We start from the raw sequence: 20,487 nt of genomic DNA, 5'->3' as shown, positions 1-20,487 counted from the left end.
AGGAGCTTCTCCACTCAGGGATACTGGGTCCAAATGACATGCTTTGCTCCTGGCACTGCTTTCTTGTTGGTATTAGGTTCCCCTGTCTCTCTGCTCACCTCTCTCTTTTATATCTCAAGAGATTGCCTCAAGATACAATCCAGTGTTGTAGATTGAGTCCTGCCTCACTAACAACTGTCAGCCATCCTCCCTCATTAACATTATAGAGACAGGATTTACAACATAAAGGAAAATCACATAATACCAAAAATCATGGCCCAGCCAAATTGATACATACAATTTTGGGGGGATATAATTCAATCCATGACAGTGAACCTCAGGACTGACTTCATTACTGAGCTAAAAGAGTGTCTGGGAGCCATACTCTTGGGGTTTCTCCAGTCTCTGTCAGGCCAATAAGTCTGGTCTTCTTTTGTGAGTTAGAATTTTGTTCTACATTTTTCTCCAGCTTTGTCTGGGACCCTCTATTGTGATCCCTGTCAGAGCAGTCAGTGGTGGTAGCTGGGCACCATCTAGCTGTACTGGACTTAGTCTGGTGGAGGCCATGGTAGTTGTGGTTTATTAGTCCTTTGGACTAATCTTTCCCTTGTGTCTAGTTTTCTTCGTTCTCCCTTGCTCCCGAAAGGGTGAGACCAGTGGAGTGTCTTAGATGGCTGCTCACAGGCTTTAAGACCCCAGACGCTACTCACCAAAGTAGAGTGTAGAACATTTTCTTTGTAAACTATGTTATGTCAGTTGAGCTGGATGTTCCCTGAGACCATGGTCCCCACAGCCCTCAGCCCAGGAATTTGGTCCCTCAGGAAGTTTGGATGTGTTTATGGAACTTCCATGACCTTACCTTGTACAAGTTGTGCTGGCTTCCCTGATATTGTGTACTGTCTTACCCTTCACCATACCACTTATCTATTGTCTACTTAGTGTTTTTCCATCCTTACCTCTCCCCTCCCTCGTAACCATCAAAGATTGTTTCTTTTCATGTGTAAACCTTTTCATTAGTTTTTACTGTAGTGGTCTCATACAATATTTGTCCTTTCCTGATTGACTTATTTCACTCAGCATAAGGCCCTCCAGACTCATCCATGTTGTGAGATGCTTTGCAGGTTCATAATTGTTCTTTATCGTTGCGTAGTACTCCATCGTGTGTATGTACCATAGTTTGTTTATCCATTCATCTGTTGGTGGGCATCTAGGTTGTTTCCATCTTTTTACTACTGTAAACAGTGCTGCAATGAACATGGGTGTACCTATGTCTGTGTGACGGCTGTTATTTTTCTAAGGAGTGGGATTGCTGGATCATGAGATATTTCTATTTCTCGCCTTCTAAGGAAGTGGCACTAGAAAAAAAAAAAAAAAAAGGAAGTGGCACATCATTTTCCAAAATGGTTATATCATTTTGCATTCCCACCAGCAGTGCATAAGAGTTCCAGTCACCCCGAAGCCTCTCAAGCATTTGTTATTTTCTGTTTTTTTTTGATTCGTGCTAGTAATATTGGGCTGAGATGGTATCTCATTGTGGTTTTGATCTGCATTTCTCTAATGGCTAGTGATCACAAGTATTTGCTCATGTGTCTGTTAGCTGCTTGAATATCTTCTTTGGTGAAGTGTCTGTTCATGTCCTTTGCCCATTTAATTGGATTATTTGTCTTTTTGTTGTAGAAGTATTGGATTTTCCTGTAGATTTTAGAGATTAGACCTTTGTCAGATTTGTAATAGCCAAAACCTTTTTCTCAGTCTGTAGGTTCTCTTTTTACTCTTTTGGTGGAGTTTTTTGATGAGCATGAGTGTTGAATTTTTAGAAGATACCAATTTTCTAGCTTATCTTCTGGAGTCTGTGTGTTGTTAGTTATGGTTTGTGTCCTGTTAATGCCGTGTATTAGGACCTCTGGTGTTGATCCTATTTTTCTTCTATGATCTTTATAATTTTTGGCTTTATATTTAGGTCTTTGATCCATTTTGAATTAGTTTTTGTGTATGGAGTGAGGTATGGGCCCTGTTTCATTTTTTTGCAGGTGAACATCCAGTTTTGCCAGCGTCGTTTGTTAAAAAGACTGTCTCTTCCTCATATGATGGACTTTGGGCCCTCATCGAAGATCAGGTGACTGTAGGTGGATGGATTTACATCTGGATTCTCAGTTGTGTTCCATTGGCCCATGAGCTGTCACTGTACCAGTACCAGGCTGTTTTGACTACCATAGCTGTATAGTAGGTTTTGAGGTCAGGTAGTGCTAGTCACCCTACTTTATTTTTCTTCTTCAGTAGTGCTATACTTATCTAGATCTTCTTCCCTTTCAATATAAAGTTAATGATAAGTTTTTCTATCTCTTTAAAGAAAGTTGTTGGTATTTGGATCAGGATTGCATTGTATTAGTAAATTGCTTTGGGTAGAATTGTCATTTTCACAATGTTGAGTCTACCTATGGATAAGCATGGTATGTTTTCCCATTTATGTAGGTCTGTTTTGGTGTCTTGCAGTATTGTTTTATAGTTTTCTTTGTATTGGTCTTTAACATCCCTGGTTAGATTTATTCCTAAATATTTTCTTATTTTAGGGGCTATAGTAAATGGTGTTGTTTTCACGATTTCCTTTTCATCATCTTCTTTATCGATGCATAGGAATCCAACTGATTTTTCTGTGTTTATCTTGTATCGTGCTACTCTGTCTTGTATCCTGCTACTTTGCTGAATCTTTCTCTTAGCTCCAGTAGTTTTCTCATGGAGTCTTTTGGGTTTTCTATGTATAGCATCATATCATCCACAAATAGGGACAGTTTTACACCTTCATTACCAATTTGGATGCCTTTTATTTCTTTTTCTTGCCTTATTGCTCTAGCTAGGACTTCCAGCACAATGTTAAATAGGAGTGGTGATAAAGGGTGTCATTGTCTTGTTCCTGTTCTCAAGGAGAATGTCTTCAACCTCTCTCCATTAAGAATGATGTTGGCTGTTGGTTTTGTATAAAAAGAAACAAACCAAACCCATTGCCATCGAGTTGATTCCAACTCATAGCAACCCTATAAGACAGAGTAGAACTGTCCCATAGAGTTTCCAAGGAGTGCCTGGTAGATTCGAACTGCCGACCTTTGGTTAGCAGCCATAGCCCTTAACCACTGTGCCTTCAGGGTTTCCACAGGTGCCCTTTATTATGTTGAGAAATTTCCCTTTTTTACCTCTTTTATTGAGAGTTTTTATCACGAATGGGTGTTGGACTTTGTTGAATGCCTTTTCTGTGTTGATTAAGATGATCATATGATTCTTTTATTTACGTGGTGGATTACGTTGATTGATTTTCTGAGACTGAACCATCCTTGCGTACCTGGTATGAATCCTACTTGGTCGTAGTGTATATTTTTTTTGATATGATGCTGAATTCTATTGGCTAGAATTTTTTTTGAGAATTTTTGCATCTATATTCATGAGAGAGACTGGTCTGTAATATTCTTTTTTTGTGTGGTGTCTTTGCCTGGTTTTGGTATCAGAGTTATGCTGGCTTCATAGAATGAATTTGGAAGTGTCATTTTGTCTTCTATGTTCTGAAATAGTTTGAGTAGTACTGGTGCAAGCTGTTCTCTGAAGGTTTGGTAGAATTCTGCAGTGAAGCCATCTGGGCCAGAGCTTCTTCCTTATAGGATTTTCATGAGTACTAAATATCTTAGGCTTTGAGAGTTAAGAGCTTTACATATTTTGTACCTGGCACAAAAAAAAAAAGTGCATCCCTGAAACTAAATCCAAGCTTTACTTAATAGATCTGTAGTTATTAGCAACTCATTAATTTCTCTGAATCTCAGTAGTTTCACATTTAAAATCTAAAAGTAATACCTACCTTGTAGAGTTTTATGAGGATCAAATGGGGGATAATAAGTTAATGAGTGTGTGAATGCATGAATGGCTCAAATAGTGGTAGCTGCAGCTATTATTTCTAAAACTCATAATTATTATAGTTGTTTACTTTGCGGGGGGGACTCTGGCCCCACTTGTTTCATTGATTACACATAGGAAACCTATATATTGACAATGGCAGTATTTTATGGCTTATGAATAGATACTCAATTTAAATGTATTTTAGCATGTATTTTATTTAAAGAGAAAACGATCAGCTAGAAGTTTTCATTCTGTTAACTTTACAATGTATAAATAGAAAACAAAGACTCATGAGCTTATGATTTTCAAAATAGTCACTAGCATCCATCTTTGTTGAAGAAAATTCAGAAAATCAGTGGAGTGTTCATTGCATTCTTGAAAACAGATGGATCATTCCAAAAATATGTGAGACACAGCCGTGCAGCATAGGAAATTTTGTTTTAAATATGGGGATTATTTTTAATTATCAACAAATAATTTTACTTAAAAAATATCTTGATGTGTGTTACGTCAGGTGAGTCTTAAAGACTTTCGAGGTCCTTAAAGCTGCTTTGTTTTATGGTTCGTTATGAAAAGAGGCAGTGATCCATTCAGTCATCATCTCCATTAGTGCAGATGGCAGATCATTATCAACATTTGTTACCAAACACTGATTGCGTCATTCTCGATTCTTAAATTAAGCATTTGACGTGGGTATTTACTTTTGTATCTCATAGAGGTATAGACACTATTTTGATGTCTTAAATTACAGAATTTTAATGTTTATCTCTTTCTGCAATAAAGCAGCACTGATTTCATGATGAATTTCCTATACATGGCAAAAGTGGATATTCAGTATTAGAGACCCACCATGCTTCAACATCTTTCTATTTTATTTTAAAATACATTGTTCAATTATTTGTTTTTATTATATTTTTAACCAACTCCATATCGATGATAAATTGCTTGTCCAGTTCAATGAGATATTGATCGTTGTAATAGGTTAAATAGAAATAATCATTTCATTTTTTTAAGTAGGCAGATGCCACAGTACTACCTGGGGGCGGGTACCACATGTAATAAGTTGGGGAACCACATATAGTTAGGTAACCAAAACCAAACTAAACCCAGTGCCTTCAAGTCGATTCCGACTCATAGCAACCCTATAGGACAGAGTAAAACTGCCCCATAGAGTTTCCAAGGAGCGCCTGGTGGATCGAACTGCCAACCCTTTGGTTAGTAGCCGTAGCACTTAACCACTACAACACCAGGGTTTCCAAATAGGTAAAGCTTAACAATTCAGCCAGACATTTATTCTCAGGTCTTGGCTGATTTTCTTTATGCTAATTGAGGAGACAAGCTTAACAGCTAATACAAAGTATAATTATTACAAAAGTTTCTTGTATTTAGTAGTTTTTTTTACAGATTCAAAGTTAAAACAGTATCTACAGCTTAGTTATTGTTGATTGCTATTGAGTGGGCTATGACTCGTGGAGACCTTTTGTATGACAGAATGAAAAGTGGCCTTATCCCAAGCCATCTGCATGAGCGTAGATATGTTTGAGCCCATTGTTGGGGCTGTGGTGTTAGTCCATCTCACTGAGGGTGTAGGGGCTCACAGATAACTATAATATGTGTCACAGAGAGATTTGGGATTCAGAGAAAGCAAACATCTCATCAGGTGAAGGGAATAACAAAGACTTCATGATTTAAGTGTTATTCATAATAAACCTTAATAGATTTGTAAGATTTCAGAGGCTGAGTAATGGCTACATAAGTATACCCAAAACCGGCCATCCACCTTGAGCTTGTGTGCCTTAATTACAAGGAGAGCCTGGAGTGCAGCCTCACGACTGAAGTTTCAGAAGGAGCTCTTTCCAGTGACACACACAAAGTGTTGTCATTTACGTTGTGAAAAGTAGCAAATTTTGCTACTTCCTTTTAAAAACTTGTTGTTGTTAGGTGCCAGTGGGTCAGTTCTGTCTCATAAGCAACCCTATGTACCACAGAACAAAACACTGCCTGGTCCTGTGCCATGCTCACAATCATTGTTACGCTTGAGCCCGTTGTTGCAGCCACTGTGTCAGTCGATCTTGTAGGGTCTTCCTCTTTTCCACTGACCCTGTACTTTACCAAGCCTTAAAAAATAAAGATTATATCCCTATAATTTTACTGTTAGAAAGGCCCTATAGTAGAAATTTACTTTTGTAATTTTTTGATTATTCTTCTAAGTGCCTGTGTACAAAGCACTATGGTAGTTGTTGACATGTAAGACATAGTCTCCGCCTTCAAGGAGGGAAAGAGAAGGAAAATTTACATTTGTTGATCACCTACAATGTATATGTGTTGTCTTTCACATTCATCATCTCATTTAATCCATACAACATCCCGACGACATAAACCAAAACAACCAAACCCCTTGCTGTCACTTTGATTCCAACTCATAGCGACCGTATAGGACAGAGTAGAACTGCCCCATAGAATTTCCAAGGCTGTAATCTTTATGGAAGCAGACTGCCACATCTTTCTCCCACGATGCAGCTGGTGAGTTGGAACCACTGACCTTTCAGTTAGCAGTTGAGTGCTTTAACCACTGCACCACCAGGGCTCCTTCCCTATAATATAGGTATTACTTCTGATTTTTTTTTTACAACTAAAATAAACTCAGGCTCTGAGAGGTTACCTGTTCAAGGTCACTCAGCTATTAACTAAAAGCTTGTCTGGGAATTCACATCTATCGATATAATTCCAAATACGTGTTCTTTCCACTACATCACCTTTTCTATATTCACCATCTTTTTCTAGATAGCTTTTTGAGAAGAATGGTTGAATATAGATTATTGTAGATTACCCTTTCATACAAATGAAAAGTGGCAGATTGTTATTAAACCACCATATTTATAATCCACCCTTCTCTGTAATTCATTCTCCATAAAGTAGCTAATATAGTGCACTTTCTTCCTGAATTTTATTTTGTTGTTGTTGAGAATATACATTGATTACATTCTTCAAGTTGTGCAACCATTCTTACCCTCCTGAGTTGTTCCTCCCTCCTTGTAGTGATCTTAATAAAATAAAATCAGATCATATCACTCTCCTGTTTAAAACTCTCCAGTGGTTTCCCATTACACTTAGAATACAGTCCTAATATATATCAGTGCTGTGCTGGAACTAGTTTATAACAGTTCATAAGAGCCAGTTGTTAAAATTTTCAGGAATTTTATGAGCCATTTGTTAAACAACAACAAAAAAAACCATTACCATCAAGTCAATTCCTACTCATGGCAACCGTTACGGATTGAATTGTCCCCCCAAAATATGTGTTGTAATTCTTAAATTCTATGCCTGTTATTATAATCCCATTTGGGAATGGATTGTTTTGTTATGTTAATGTGGCAGGATTAGTGTAGGGTATGTCTTGATTCAGTCTCTTTTGAGATATAAAACAGATTAAACAAGCAAATGAGCCAGCAGAGATGGGGGGAGAGAGATGCCAAGCCACCTGAAGATTGCCCATGAGCAGAAGCTCAAAGAAATAAGGACCATCCTCCAGAGCCAAGAGGAAGCCTTTTCTTAGAGCCAGCACCCTGATTTCAGACTTCTAGCCTCCTGAGCTGTGGAGAAAATAAATTTCTGTTTGGTTAAAGCCACCAGTTTGTGGTATTCTGTTACAGCTGTACTAGATAACTAAGACAGCAACCCCAGAGTTACAGAGTAGAACTGCTGCATAGGATTTTCTTGACTGTAGTCTTTATGTGTTTTTTTTTTTTTTTTTTTAATCTTTATGGAAGCAGATCACCAGGTCTTTTTTCCATGGTGCCGGTGGGTGGGTTCAAACTACCAACCTTTATGTTAGTAGTTGAGCATAAACCATTTGCATTGCTCCCATTATTAAGAATTAAATTATATACACTTACAATTAAATAACATATTAAAAACAAAAAGTAATACTCAAGACTCATCACTTCCTAACTATTTCACTACATTTTACTGTTCTTTACATCTGTTTTATCTCTATGATGGAAATGCTGTATAATAGTATGTATCACTTCCCAACTCCAGTCCGTTTTATTTTCTAGTATTCTGTGAGTTACGGATAGTGGCCAAACACAGCCGATGCTACAGCAGGGCCCCTATTAACCAACTTGTTTTGAATTTATTAGCATCCTATTTATATTTTCATTGACAGAGCTAATAATTTATTATTATATTATATGAGATATATAATAACTAATAATATTATATATAATATATATTAGTTTTTCTGCCATCACTGATGTCACTAGTAAAACAAAATAAGAAAGAAAGCTGGTTGTCGTTGAGTTGACACTGAGTCACGGTGACCCCACGTGTGTCAGAGTAGCATTGTGTTCCATAGGGACTTCGGTAGCTGAGGTTTTGGAAGGGGTCGCTAGGTGTTTCTTCTGAGGCACCTCTGGGTGGACTCAAACCTCCAAGCTTTTGATTAGCAGCTTAACCTTTTGAACCATCTAGGGACGCTGAAGTCACTAGTAGTCATCAAAAAATGAAAATTGTTTAGAATTTGTGAAATATGTTTTGATATCATACTTCTTATGTTTCAAAATATCACTCATCTAGGCTCAGCCTTCACTGCCTGGTATGGACACTAAAAACAAAACCTGTTGCCATCAAGTTGATTCTAACTCATAGCGACCCTATAGGACAGGGTAGAATTGCCCCATAGAGTTTCGAAGGAGCGCCTAATGGATTCGAACTGCCAACCCTTGGGTTAGCACCTTTAGCACTTAATCACTATGTCACCAGGGTTTCTGGTATGGACACTAGACTGAGGTATAATGTCTTCCTTAAACTTCCATTGTCTTATCCTTCAAAAGCAAAATATTATTACAACTCAATTTATTAATTTCCTTTTTTTGGCAGGGGAAGTTTAAATGTCAATCAGTACTTGTTGTTTACGTTTTATATATTTTTACAGGCTTGTTTTTAGTTTTAAAACTTTTAACATTTTTGCCAGTTTTTGTGTGCTTACCCTGGTTGCTGCCAGTGATAAAAAAAAAAAATACATTATTTGAAGAAAGAGAAACTTAACTAAACATGCCGATTAGATCCCGTTTAGTCTTTGAAATAGAAAAAGAAGGTTGACTTTCCATTTTCCAAAGGGTTATACATATTTGCCATTACTTTTTCACTTATTTTGTTGGCAACTTTTTCTGTCTTCACAGCAGTTCATTTTAGTCAGTTTTATGATGAGATAATATCTGAGATCTCATAAGAGCTTATTATATCTGACCTTAATCTTTGCAGACAATCAGTATTGATTTCTACCCCACCAGCTGGACTGGTATTTTGTAGGTTTAGCCTACTATTTTCATGTGAAGTTAACTAAAATTTCAAAATTTATCTATATTGCTAGACATAAAAAATACTAAATCTAAGACTGCTACCTCCAATATAGCTATATTTTTAAAAGGTAGAAGTTATGAGCCAGGATTGTCAGCTATATTCAAAAGTTTTATTTTTTAGGAGTCAAGTTTAGGCTTTCAAATAGTTTTGTTTCTGAAGAGAATTTACTAAATACATTGGGGTGGGTGTGTGTGTATGAGAGTGAGAGAGAGAGAGAGTGATATTTAAGCTTCATACCCCAAAACAAAGCGGAAGTTTGTGCCCATTTGTCATTATCCTTGGTAATTTATCTTGACCTGGCTTGCACCCATCTCTTTAGCCTTATCTCTGGCCATTCCTCTACTTGCACCCTAACTGTAGTTATGTATGCCTCCTCACATCCAACTCCTCTATCTCAGGACTTCTCAGTCCTCATCAAGCTGAAGTAGAGATGCCCATTTACTAGTCTCTTCTTCTAGCAGATAGGGAACTCCTTTGGATAGACCCCACTCCGTTGCCTCAGGGTCTAGCACAATGCCCGTAGTGCATCTCATTTGCTTAGTGACTGGATGTAATTACACCTTGAAAGATTTTACCACACTCAGGGAAATAAAGCTTGATCCCCTTCATAAAATACCCCAACCCAACCAGATGATAAAATATTCAGCTACTCACCATCCACTCAGAAAGAGAGAAGCTCTAAGCGACTGAGTTTCTCTAAGGCTGATTACAGTTATCCCACAAGCAGCTCTTTCATGCATCATTTGAGTAGAGATCTGTGGGTGTGGGGCTGGGGGCATGAAGATGGCTAGAGTTTGGTGGTAAGAGAAGTACTGTAAACCATGTGCAAATAAGTGTCACCTGACCCTGGTGGTGTAGTGGTTAAGCGCTACCAATGCTAACCAAGAGGTCAGCGGTTCAAACCCGCCAGACGCTCCTTGGAAACTCTATGGGGCAGTTCTACTCTGTCCTATAGGGTCGCTATGGGTCGGAATTGACTCGATGGCAGTGGGTTTGGTTTTGGTTTTTTGGAGGCTTCAATAATATAGTTGCTAAAGGAGTAATGAATACAGTATATTTATAGTCTAAATAACTGAACAGAAGCTGGAAAATGTTTGCTGGCTTGAACAGCTGGGGTTAAAGACCAAAGAGTTTGAAAAAGCTCATAGATTGAAAAAAACAATTCCTTGATTAAAAAAAAGAAATAAGCAAATATTTAGAGAATCAAAATGATAACAGTTAAGTGTACTTATTTAGCTTTAGAAGAGTTTATTTAACTAATGTAGGTATTTCATGGCTTGTAAGTAAAAAAATAGAAGTGGCCAGTTTACATAGGAACTTAAACAATTGTATTTCCTATTTGATTCAATTATTCAGGCATGAAGTTAGTCTAACAAAGGCATCAAATACTAAAATCAACCAAGTTCAGACTTTCAGAGAAGTGACATTTAAAGTAGATTTTTACTTAATAGGTACATCCCCAGACACTGAGTAAGGGCAATAGCTTTCTAGGTCTGCTTGGTGTGATATCTACGGTATTGGTTATGTTCTTCTCTTCAAATTCTTTTGACTTATCAATACCGCAGTTTAGAGATTTGTTCCTTTGACTTCAGGCTTCATAAAAGCGCCTCTAAGGGGGCTGATACATTAGATTTTACTGGTCACTTAAATCTTAATGATAGTAGCTCATGAGACTTTGTCCTGAAAACTTTTTTTTTTTTTAAATAGAAAAGTAACAATAGCAAGAAGATTCTAGGAGGACAGTAGGACACTATCAAAATTAAAAACACATTTATCCTTTAACCCAGCAGTCCCTCTTTTGGGTACTTGTCCTACCTCTACCCCTGCATAGCTACAAAATGACACATATACAAGATTGTTTATTGCAGCTATTGGTGATCGCTTAGGAACAACCCAAGTATCCATTAATAGGAAACTGCTTAAATAAGCTATGGTATGTCCACATAATAGAATACTGTTTAGCTGTTTAAAAAAATAACAATAATAGAGGCAACTGTGTACTGAGATGAAAATATTTCCAAATTATATTGTTAAGAAAGAAAAAAAACAAGATGTATAACAATGTATATGGGATACTATCTTTTATGTAGGAGAGGGGAAAAATAAAATAATAAATGTAGTTTCATTTATTTGCATAAGAAACACTGGCAAGATACATGACAAATCATTAGGACTTTGAAGTAGTTCATTCTGGTTTGAACCCCTGCTAAGAATTTGCATTTCCACCCCCAGATATACTGAATCAGAATCTACATTTTAACAAGATTCCCAGACAATTCTTAGGTAGGACTTCCTGGAAACTTGTTAGAAATGCAGATTCTCAGCAGGGGTTCAAACTGGAATGAAGCAACTCCAAGCTGAAAATTATTAAGAATAGTTACGAGGCTATGCAAAGCAGTGGGGGCAGGCACAGGGCTAGTGTACATAGGGATGAGTAGGAATGAGACTTTTACCTTTGTATCCTGTTACACTATTTTGATTTTTGACCCATGTATCTGAATTACCTATTGTTTAAGACAACCTAATGAATGAATGACAGGATGATTACAATTAGCAAAAGAGGGAGGGAGATTCACTCCAAGTGAGGAGACTGGAAGCTTTGAGCACAAATTTTACTTACATCCTCTGCAAAGGGATGGTTTCATTCATTAGAGGGCTTCACCTATTAATTCTGAGGACTGATAACATGAAGGACTTTTTCTGACATTCTGGTCAAATACCACAAAATCATGTTCTATATATGTGTTTCCCTATAGATGCCAGAGGAACAAGCATTCTGTGTTTTGGTGAAAATCATGTATGACTATGGTTTGCGAGACCTCTACAAAAATAACTTTGAAGATCTTCATTGCAAATTCTATCAGTTGGAGAGACTAATGCAGGTAAATAATAATTAGGAACTTTAATCACTCAGGGATCTGATGAGTTGTATAAAAAGCCTGCTAGAGTTGATAAGCAATAATACATTCATGAAGTTTAGTGGAATACCACAGAAAATGTAAATAGATGTGATTCCTGACCGGTAGTTACATTGGTCTTAATATCATAATATATTTATTTAGCAATTTGACTATTTTGTTAAATAATCTCACAATTTGAATATTCAATTTTAATACACTTTGAAGTGAGGGTGTAGTGTGTTATGTCAGTGAAGACATTGCTGTGTCCTATTTGTAGAGGAATGATGATATTTACAGAAACTGAATAAAATTGAATAAAAATTGAAAATACCTCACTTGTACTTTGAGTGCCTTCCAACCTGAGGGGCTCATCTTCCAGTACTATATTCCACTTCTGTCCATAAGATTTTCTCTGACCAGTGTTTTTCAGAAGTAGACTACCAGGTCTTTCTCCCTAGTCTGTTTTAGTCTGGAAGTTCTGCTGAAACCTGTCCACCACGGGTGACCCTGGTGGTATTTGAAATACTGGTGGCATAGCTTCCAGCATCACAGCAACATACAAGCCACCACAGCAGGACAAACTGACAGCTGTGTGGTGGCCTAACAAAGAGCTTTCTCCATATTAGTTAGCACCACTACCATATTTCAGTTCACATGTAGAGAACACATGGAAAAAACAGAAAAATGTCAATAAGAGTTAAAAATACCTAAAACACCACCAATATAGGTACATATTTTAAAGTTTTCTCCATATAATTTCCTAACCTCAAACAATGTTTTTGTGTTTATAACCTCTACGTGTATATGTATGTGTAAATGTATAAGTACGAGAAATATTCTTTTATATGCATCAAATATTACATAATAAAAAAATTGAAAACAGAGGCAAAGTTATTGACTAGGGCTGACAAAAGTGTTTGTTGAGTGGTTTTGAAGTTCTAACTCAGGTTGGTAATCTTAAATTTACAGTGGATCTATTCAACTAATATGACATTATCTGCAAGGGTGTTAGAAACCGAGAGAAATGGGAAGGCAATGTATGTATTCATTGATTCCATGCCAGGGAAAGGTAGAATAGTTAGGGAAGAAAGTGGGATGAGGGAGTAGAAGATGCTGGTGAGAGCTCGTTGACATGGCCCGTCAGCAAGTTCATAGGTATCAAAAGAGGAACGTGAAGCCAGTAGGAGACTAATAGACCAGAAGAACAGCAGTTTAAGGACTGAGAGTTTACAGTAAGGTCAAGAAGCAGCTTTATCGGGAGAAGGAAATGTATGATAGTAAAAAAAAAAAAAAAAATGACCTTAAAAGGAAAGTATAAATAGAGAGAAGGAAATGGCAAATAAGCTGTAAGGACAATGACAGAGGGGCATTGAGGGGGAAAAACTGTATAGAAGAATCTGGTGACTATGGACTTTAAAAGGAATAGGCTATTTTTAAAAGATTTAATTCTATCAAATAAGTATTTGGGGTCTTTCACTCCTACATAAAAGTTCATATTTCTTCAAAGGTCTGTATTCCTAAGGACTTTAAAAGTCAAATAAATGTACTTGAATAATGAAGAGCAAGTGTTTGGTACTTTGAAGAAACCCAGCCGTATTTTTGTCTGTTAACCGGACAACCATTTTAGACATCAAAAAAAAAAAAAATTTTTTTTTTTTTTTATTATGTAAAGTACCGGGTGGACATCTTTCAAAGGGAGCACCTTGTGCAAGAAATAGTTTTTTTGTTTTGTTTTGTTTTTGTGGTCTGCTTATGAAAACAAAACTGGATTGGGCTTTTACATACCTTTGCCTTTGTTTTTCAGTTATGGAAATAGGGATGCTAATACTTTGTTCTTGGCCGTTCATGCTTTTGAAATATCATTTGCTTTTAGCTTTGGGGAAAAATAAAGCTAGCATAAAGGCATTAAGGAGACATCCAATTTCACACATTATACACTTGCACAATTTCTGTGCTTTGCCACTGTTAGTATGCCAGAGATACGTTTTTAAAAGTTTGGTTATGTTTTGAGGTTTTTTCCAAGTGCCCCCAAAATATACTGAGATGATATCATAGAACCCCAAATGTTATTGACATCAGATGGTCTCCAAAGAGAAGATACATTTCTTTCCTAACTAGTTAGGAGTTGAACCCTGAAAGGGCTGGCTTCTCCCTGGCGTCATGGAAGTCTAATATTAGACTGCAGGCGTTCTGTCAGAGGGAGCATTTCCTGAGAAACAAGAACAGTCAAGTGAGCAAGGGGTGATCTTTGTTATTTGTTCATAACGAGTCTGTCTTTATTTTCTCCAGTTATCTGTCATATCCCCAGTCCCCATTTCCTGTCGTCACACTTTGGTATACTTACATAAAATGCAACTAATGCTGGACTGAATCGAAAGAGTGATCATAGAAAGCTTGGCATAAATTACAGTTGCGGCAAAAAATAAAGCTTTAGCGTTCGTTCTCTTAATTTCTCCACTCTGACTTTTAGGAGCAGTTACCAGACCTGCACAGCCATTTTTGTGATCTGAACCTGGAAGCTCATATGTATGCATCCCAGTGGTTTCTCACTCTTTTCACTGCCAAGTTTCCTCTCTGCATGGTCTTCCACATCATTGACTTGCTGCTTTGTGAGGTAGTGTGACTCTAATCTTTCATACCTAAACCAAAATAGAACACAGTTTCTACTTAAAGTGATTACCGTTTTCCTTGTTCCTGTGACTTTATAAGTACTCACTGACCAAAAAATTCTGTTTGAATGTTTAGTAAGGACTATGTTAATTGTTGGGTTTATGTTAATTGTAATTTTATTATTTGTGAGGAATTAAGGCATACATAATTCCTAGAAAGTAAAATGAGGTGGTTAAACTTAAATAATAAATTCATAATAAGCCTGTAACTATGTAATAATGTATTACCAGGACAGGGAGTCCCGACTTACGATGGGGTTCCGTTCCAACAATTCTGTTGTGAGTCGGTTCTGATATAAGTTTAATATTTTTTTTTTTTTAATTTTCGTTATTATTGCCTTTTATTATCAGTATCTTTATAAATCTGATCTTTATTTTTCTTTGGGGGTTGAAAACATTACATATGAACTTACGGATCTATTTTAATATAGTCATACATAAGAAAACACACAAGTCGTTGTAGACCAGGCCATAGCCTGCTGTACGGCAGTGTTTTGAAGAGTAAATCATAACAATTGAACATCTGCAAGTGAACATCTGAGAATGATACCATCAGCAAATCCAGCGTTAGTGATATATAGTACGGGGGGCCCCAGTGGCGCAGTGGTTAAGAGCTCAACTGCTAACCAAAAGGTCGACAGTTCAATCAACCAGTCACTCCTTAGAAATCCTATGGGGCAGTTCTGTGCTGTCCTTTAGGGTTGCTCTGAGTCAGAATCAACTCTATGGCAAAGGGTTTGGCTTTAGAATATGTAGTGTATATTACTAATGATAAGATACACACAAAAAAAAAAAACAGACGGTCCTAAGTGCAGTTTGTTGTAACTCAAATATGTCGTAAGTCAGGGGCCTACCTGTATATAGGACTTTTAAAGTTAAATAAATGAGTTTGGAATCATGTTTTTTTAATATTAATGCATTATACTACAAAAGTAAAGAAATAAGATTTTTATAGTAATTTTATCTTCAGTTCATAAAATACCTGTCTGTATATGATGTTCGAGGTTCTTGCCAGATGATAAAAGAAGTGATAAGCTAAAGCTTTTATGTCATATATTTTTAGACAGTAGACTTTTTCAAGGAGCCCTGGTGGCACAGTGGTTAATGCATTTGGCTGCTACCCAAAAGGTTGGCAGTTAGAACCCACCAGCCACTCTGAGGGAGAAAGATGTGGCTGCTGCTTCCGTAAAGATTTACAGCCTTGGAAACCCTGTGGAGCAGTTCAGCCCTGTCCTTTAGGGTCACTATGAGTTGGAATTGACTGACAGCAATGGGTAGAGTTTTACAAAAATTGTTTGCAAATTTCCGTAGATACCTATATTTGTTTATTTTATCCTTTTTAGTTTCTTAGTTAGCTCATTTATTTATTTTGCTCTTTTAAACAAATGCATAATATTGCACATTAATACATTTTATCTTGCCCATCAAAATGATTGACACTCTTAGAAGTGATAGGTTGCTGGATGAGAGGTATATTTTTCTTAAAGGGAGTATAAATTTACGTAAAAATAATATTGTTGATGTTTGCCATTGAGTCGCATTTTAAATCATAGCGACCCCATGTTACAGAGTAGAGCTGCCCTATAGAGTTTTCTAGCTTGTAACCTATGGGGGTGGATTGCCAGGCCTTTCTCCTGTGGAGCTCCTGGGTGGGTTCAAACCACCAACCTTTGTTTAGCAGCCAAGCACTTAACTGTTGCATCACCAGGGCTCCTTCATAAAAATACAGCTGTCTTAAAATGAAACCTGGAGTAATCAAAAGTATAAGCTTATGTACATGATTATAAACCTAATACAATCTTAGTCGTTTTGTGTAACTATACTTTTTTTCCGTAAAGATTTCTATTTCTAAAAAGAAAAGTCTAACCATTTTAGTCTCCCTAAGAATTGGAAGTTTAAGTATAAAAATAACTCTAAGAACAAAAAAAAATGTTTAAGCTGTATAAAGCATAACAGTGTGATTTTCAACTTACTATAACAACCGTTTTATATGCAAGCATAGCTGGATTTTTGCTCTTCAAAGGCTCTAGGTGGCAATACTTGAAGGCCACAGAGCATTTCATAAGTGTGTAAGATTTTTAAACGTTTGTAAGCATACTTTGACAAAGAAGAGTTGGCTGACTTGCAGAGGGATACAGAATAGGCTCACAAATCCTGAATGTATAAGTGCTATAGAATCTGATTCGTAGAATATTAATTCTATTTGTTTTACTTAGAAATTAATTTCTAAAATACCTTTCTAAATTTAACAAAGGAAGAATGCAGAATTAGGAACTAAAACCTTATTCACCGTCAAAATGGTGTGATCACGGTATACAAATTTTACTGAAAACTCCACTTTGGCTGATTATTCAAATCAGCATGGGAAACAGTTCTGACTCCCCTGTTTTAGTGCAATACCAATGTAAAAACCACCTCTTTTAATTCTGTAATCTTCAAACAAGCGAATACTAAGTTAAAAAAAAAAAAAAAAGAGTTAGCTTTGGTAAATATTCATAACCAGTTTAAAAAATCAGTTGCCATCAAGTTGGTTCCAACTCATGGAGGCCCCATATGTGTCCGAGTAGTACTGTCCTCCATAAGGTTTTTATGGCTGTGACCTTTCAGAAGCAAATTGCCAGTCCTTTCTTCTGAGGCTCTTTTGGGTGGGTTTAGATGCAGGCCTTTTGGTTAGTTCCTGAGCTTAATTGAGCACTTAACCATTTGTGCCACCCAGAGACTCTTAAATATTCAAAAGTCTTATTCATTGCATACTTACCTGACTTTAGTGTTTCATTAAAAATAGAGTAGGGCTATAACATTTTAGGAGTTTTTGCTTTAGATAGATAGGTAGATAGAAAGATAGATAGTAAAAAAAATGCTTGCAAATATTTGTTATCATTGCTTTACATTTTTTATTGAGCTTAGCTAATTTCATCCCATATTGGTTCTGTAGTGTTCATTATAGAAAAGGAAATGAAATTAATATGTGTAATCATCCTAGTTAAATGGGATTTCTCACCACTTCTGGTAGAGTGTAGCCTCCTCCTTTAGTTCACTGGAGTGGTAACTTTCTAAAGTTGTCTCTGCCTACATGGTATCACACCTGGCATCAGAGCCTTGTCCATGGGTCTTCTGAAATCTGCACTCACAATTTCACAGGAAATTTCATCTTAAAGATACTTGAATTTCTAATGGCAATTTAGGAAGATTAGCAATATTTATGACAGGGATACGAAAGTTAAACTTATAAGCCTTCTCATGACTTGTCAACTGTGATTCATAGCATTTGAAAGATCATAATGTTCATTAAAATTAGTAAGAGCATCACAGATGTTACTTTCCCTTCTGTTTTAGTCACCTAGTGCTGCTATAACAGAAATGCCATGAGTGGATAGCTTTAACAAACAAATTTATTCTGTCACAGTTTAGGAGGTTAGAAGTACTAATTCGGGGTGCCAGCTGCAGGGGAAGGCTTTCTTTCTCTGTTGGCTGTGGGAGGAAGTCCTTGTCATCAACCCTCACCTGATCTATGAGCTTCTCAGCACAGGGATCCTGAGTCTAAAGAATGTGCTCCCTTCCTGGCTCTTCTTGCTTGGTGGTTATGAGGTTTCTCTCCTCTCTGCTTGATTCTCTCTTTTATATCACAGAAGAAATTGACTGAAGATATAACCTAATCCTGTAGATTGTGTCCTGCCTCATTAACATACCTGCCTCTAATCCTACCTCATTAACATCATAGAGGTTAGGATTTACAACTCATAGGATAATTATGTCAGACCACAAAATGGAGAACCACCACACAATACTGGGAATCATGGCCTAGCCAAGCTGACACATTTTGGGGGAACACAATTCAATCCATAACACCTACTGTGAAATCTATACTCTGTAGCCGTTTAAGGAAGTCACACAGCTTTCTAAAATAGGGAGTAGGTTGTAATCACAGCATCATGTTATCCAAGGAAATAAATGATGACATCCCTTGACAAAGTACAGTAGCTTTTCAAAATAAACTTTATTGGAAACAATACTGTAGTGTGCTTCAGGATATTCATTTTTTCCACTAACTCATCTTTGTCAGAGGATTATTTTGTACAGGAAATTTTGAATAAACTTTTACTTCCTGCATGTCTGTGTTTTCTCTTTGCCCCTTTCCTTCTTGTAGTTAATTAAATATTTATACCAAAAGCTATTCTTTCATATGTGATAAAATATTCTAAGAGTAGAAGACGATAACATAGGCTTGAATAGATCATCCATAGTTATTTGTTTTTGCCATATTCTTTCTTTTTAAGAAAACAATTCAGATCTTGATGATTATTAATTAATGTTTAGTTCCAATGGAAGGTTAAGAACTTCTCAGATGGAAAATTGTTGACTTTTTGAAGTTCACCATTCTGACCAAAAAAAAAAAAGAAAAGGTATAAACGTATCAGTCTGCAAAGTAATTTGCTCAAAGTTCCTATGGCAAAGTGACAAAGAAAGGCACTGAGTTTGAGACCTTACTCTTAGAAAGCATATCATCATGTCATGTTTTCCTAAGCTGTATGCGTTTAAGGATTTCTTCATTCATCCTGAGGCTAAGAATAGGAAGACCACTTAGCAGCAGAAAGGGGAAGAATTTTAATAGACTTGCCAAGTTTGTTTGTTTGTTTAATTTTATTGTGGTTTAGGTGAAAATTTGCAGTGCAAATGAGTTTCTCGTTCAAAAATTTATACACATCAAATTGTTTTGTGACATTGGCTGCAATCCTTACAATGTGTCAGCACTCTCCGTATTTCCACCATGGGTTCTCCATTTCCATTCATCCAGTTTTCCTGTCCTTTCCTGCCATCTCATCTTTGCTTTTGAGCAAGTATTGCCCAGTTGGTCTCATACACTTAATTGAACTGAGAAATATGTTCCTCCTGTGTGTTACTGTTTGTTTTATAGGCCTGTCTAATCTTTTCCTGAAAGGTGGACTTCGAGAGTAGCTTCAGTTCTGAGTTAACAGGGTGTCCAGGGGCCACAGTCTTGGGAGTTCCTCCAGTCTCTGTCAGGCCAGTAAGTCTGGTCTTCTTTTGTGAATTTGAATTTTATTCTACATTTTTCTCCCACCCTATCCAGGAGCCTCTAGTGTGATCCCTGTCAGAGTGGTTGGTGGTGGCATGTAGTTCTTCTGGTCTCAGGCTGGTGGAGGTCGTAGTTCATGTGATTCATTAATCCTTTGAACTAATATTTTCCTTGTGTCATTGTTTTTTTCATTCTTCTTTGCTGCCAGTGGGATGGGACCAACAGATGTATCTTAGACGGCCACTTGTAAGCTTTTAAGACCCTAGAAGCTACTCACCAAAGTAGGATGTAGAACATTTTCTTTATGAACTATGTTATGCCAGTTGACCCAGATATCCCCCGAGACCATGGTCTCCAGCCCTGAGCCCCAGTAACTTGATCCCTCAAAGTGTTTAGATACATCTAAGAAGCGTCTATGACTTCGCCTTTGCCAAGTTGTTCTGGTTTCCCCTGTATTGTGTATTGTCTTTCACGTTACCAAAGTTAATGTGAGTCTACTATCTAGTTAGTGATTTCCCTTCCCTGGCCCTCCCCTCCCTCATAACTATCATAAATTTTTTTTTTCTGTGTATAAATCATTTCTTGAGAAAACCTCTAAGTTTTTAATAGTTTTATTTAAGATATTTACTTAAAGATGAGTTTATGATGACTTGGGTTAACA

The 20,487-nt window shown here is 36.9% G+C and overlaps 1 protein-coding gene across 14 annotated transcripts in view; it reads left to right on the top strand.

Moving 5' to 3' along the window:
• RABGAP1L (RAB GTPase activating protein 1 like) overlaps positions 1–20,487 on the top strand; it is a 785,265-nt gene that overhangs the window by 486,066 nt on the left and 278,712 nt on the right. For all 14 annotated transcript variants that reach the window (XM_023549257.2, XM_023549255.2, XM_023549261.2 and 11 more), the window contains 2 exons: positions 11,979–12,104; positions 14,593–14,736. In XM_023549257.2, coding sequence (XP_023405025.1) covers positions 11,979–12,104; positions 14,593–14,736 — 270 coding nt within the window. The remainder of the gene's footprint in view (positions 1–11,978; positions 12,105–14,592; positions 14,737–20,487) is intronic.

This window comes from Loxodonta africana, chromosome 25 (assembly GCF_030014295.1).
Source record: "Loxodonta africana isolate mLoxAfr1 chromosome 25, mLoxAfr1.hap2, whole genome shotgun sequence".
Classification (NCBI taxonomy): domain Eukaryota; kingdom Metazoa; phylum Chordata; class Mammalia; order Proboscidea; family Elephantidae; genus Loxodonta; species Loxodonta africana.
Note: the sequence above shows the minus strand (reverse complement) of the source record. Positions and strands in the feature narration are given on the sequence as shown.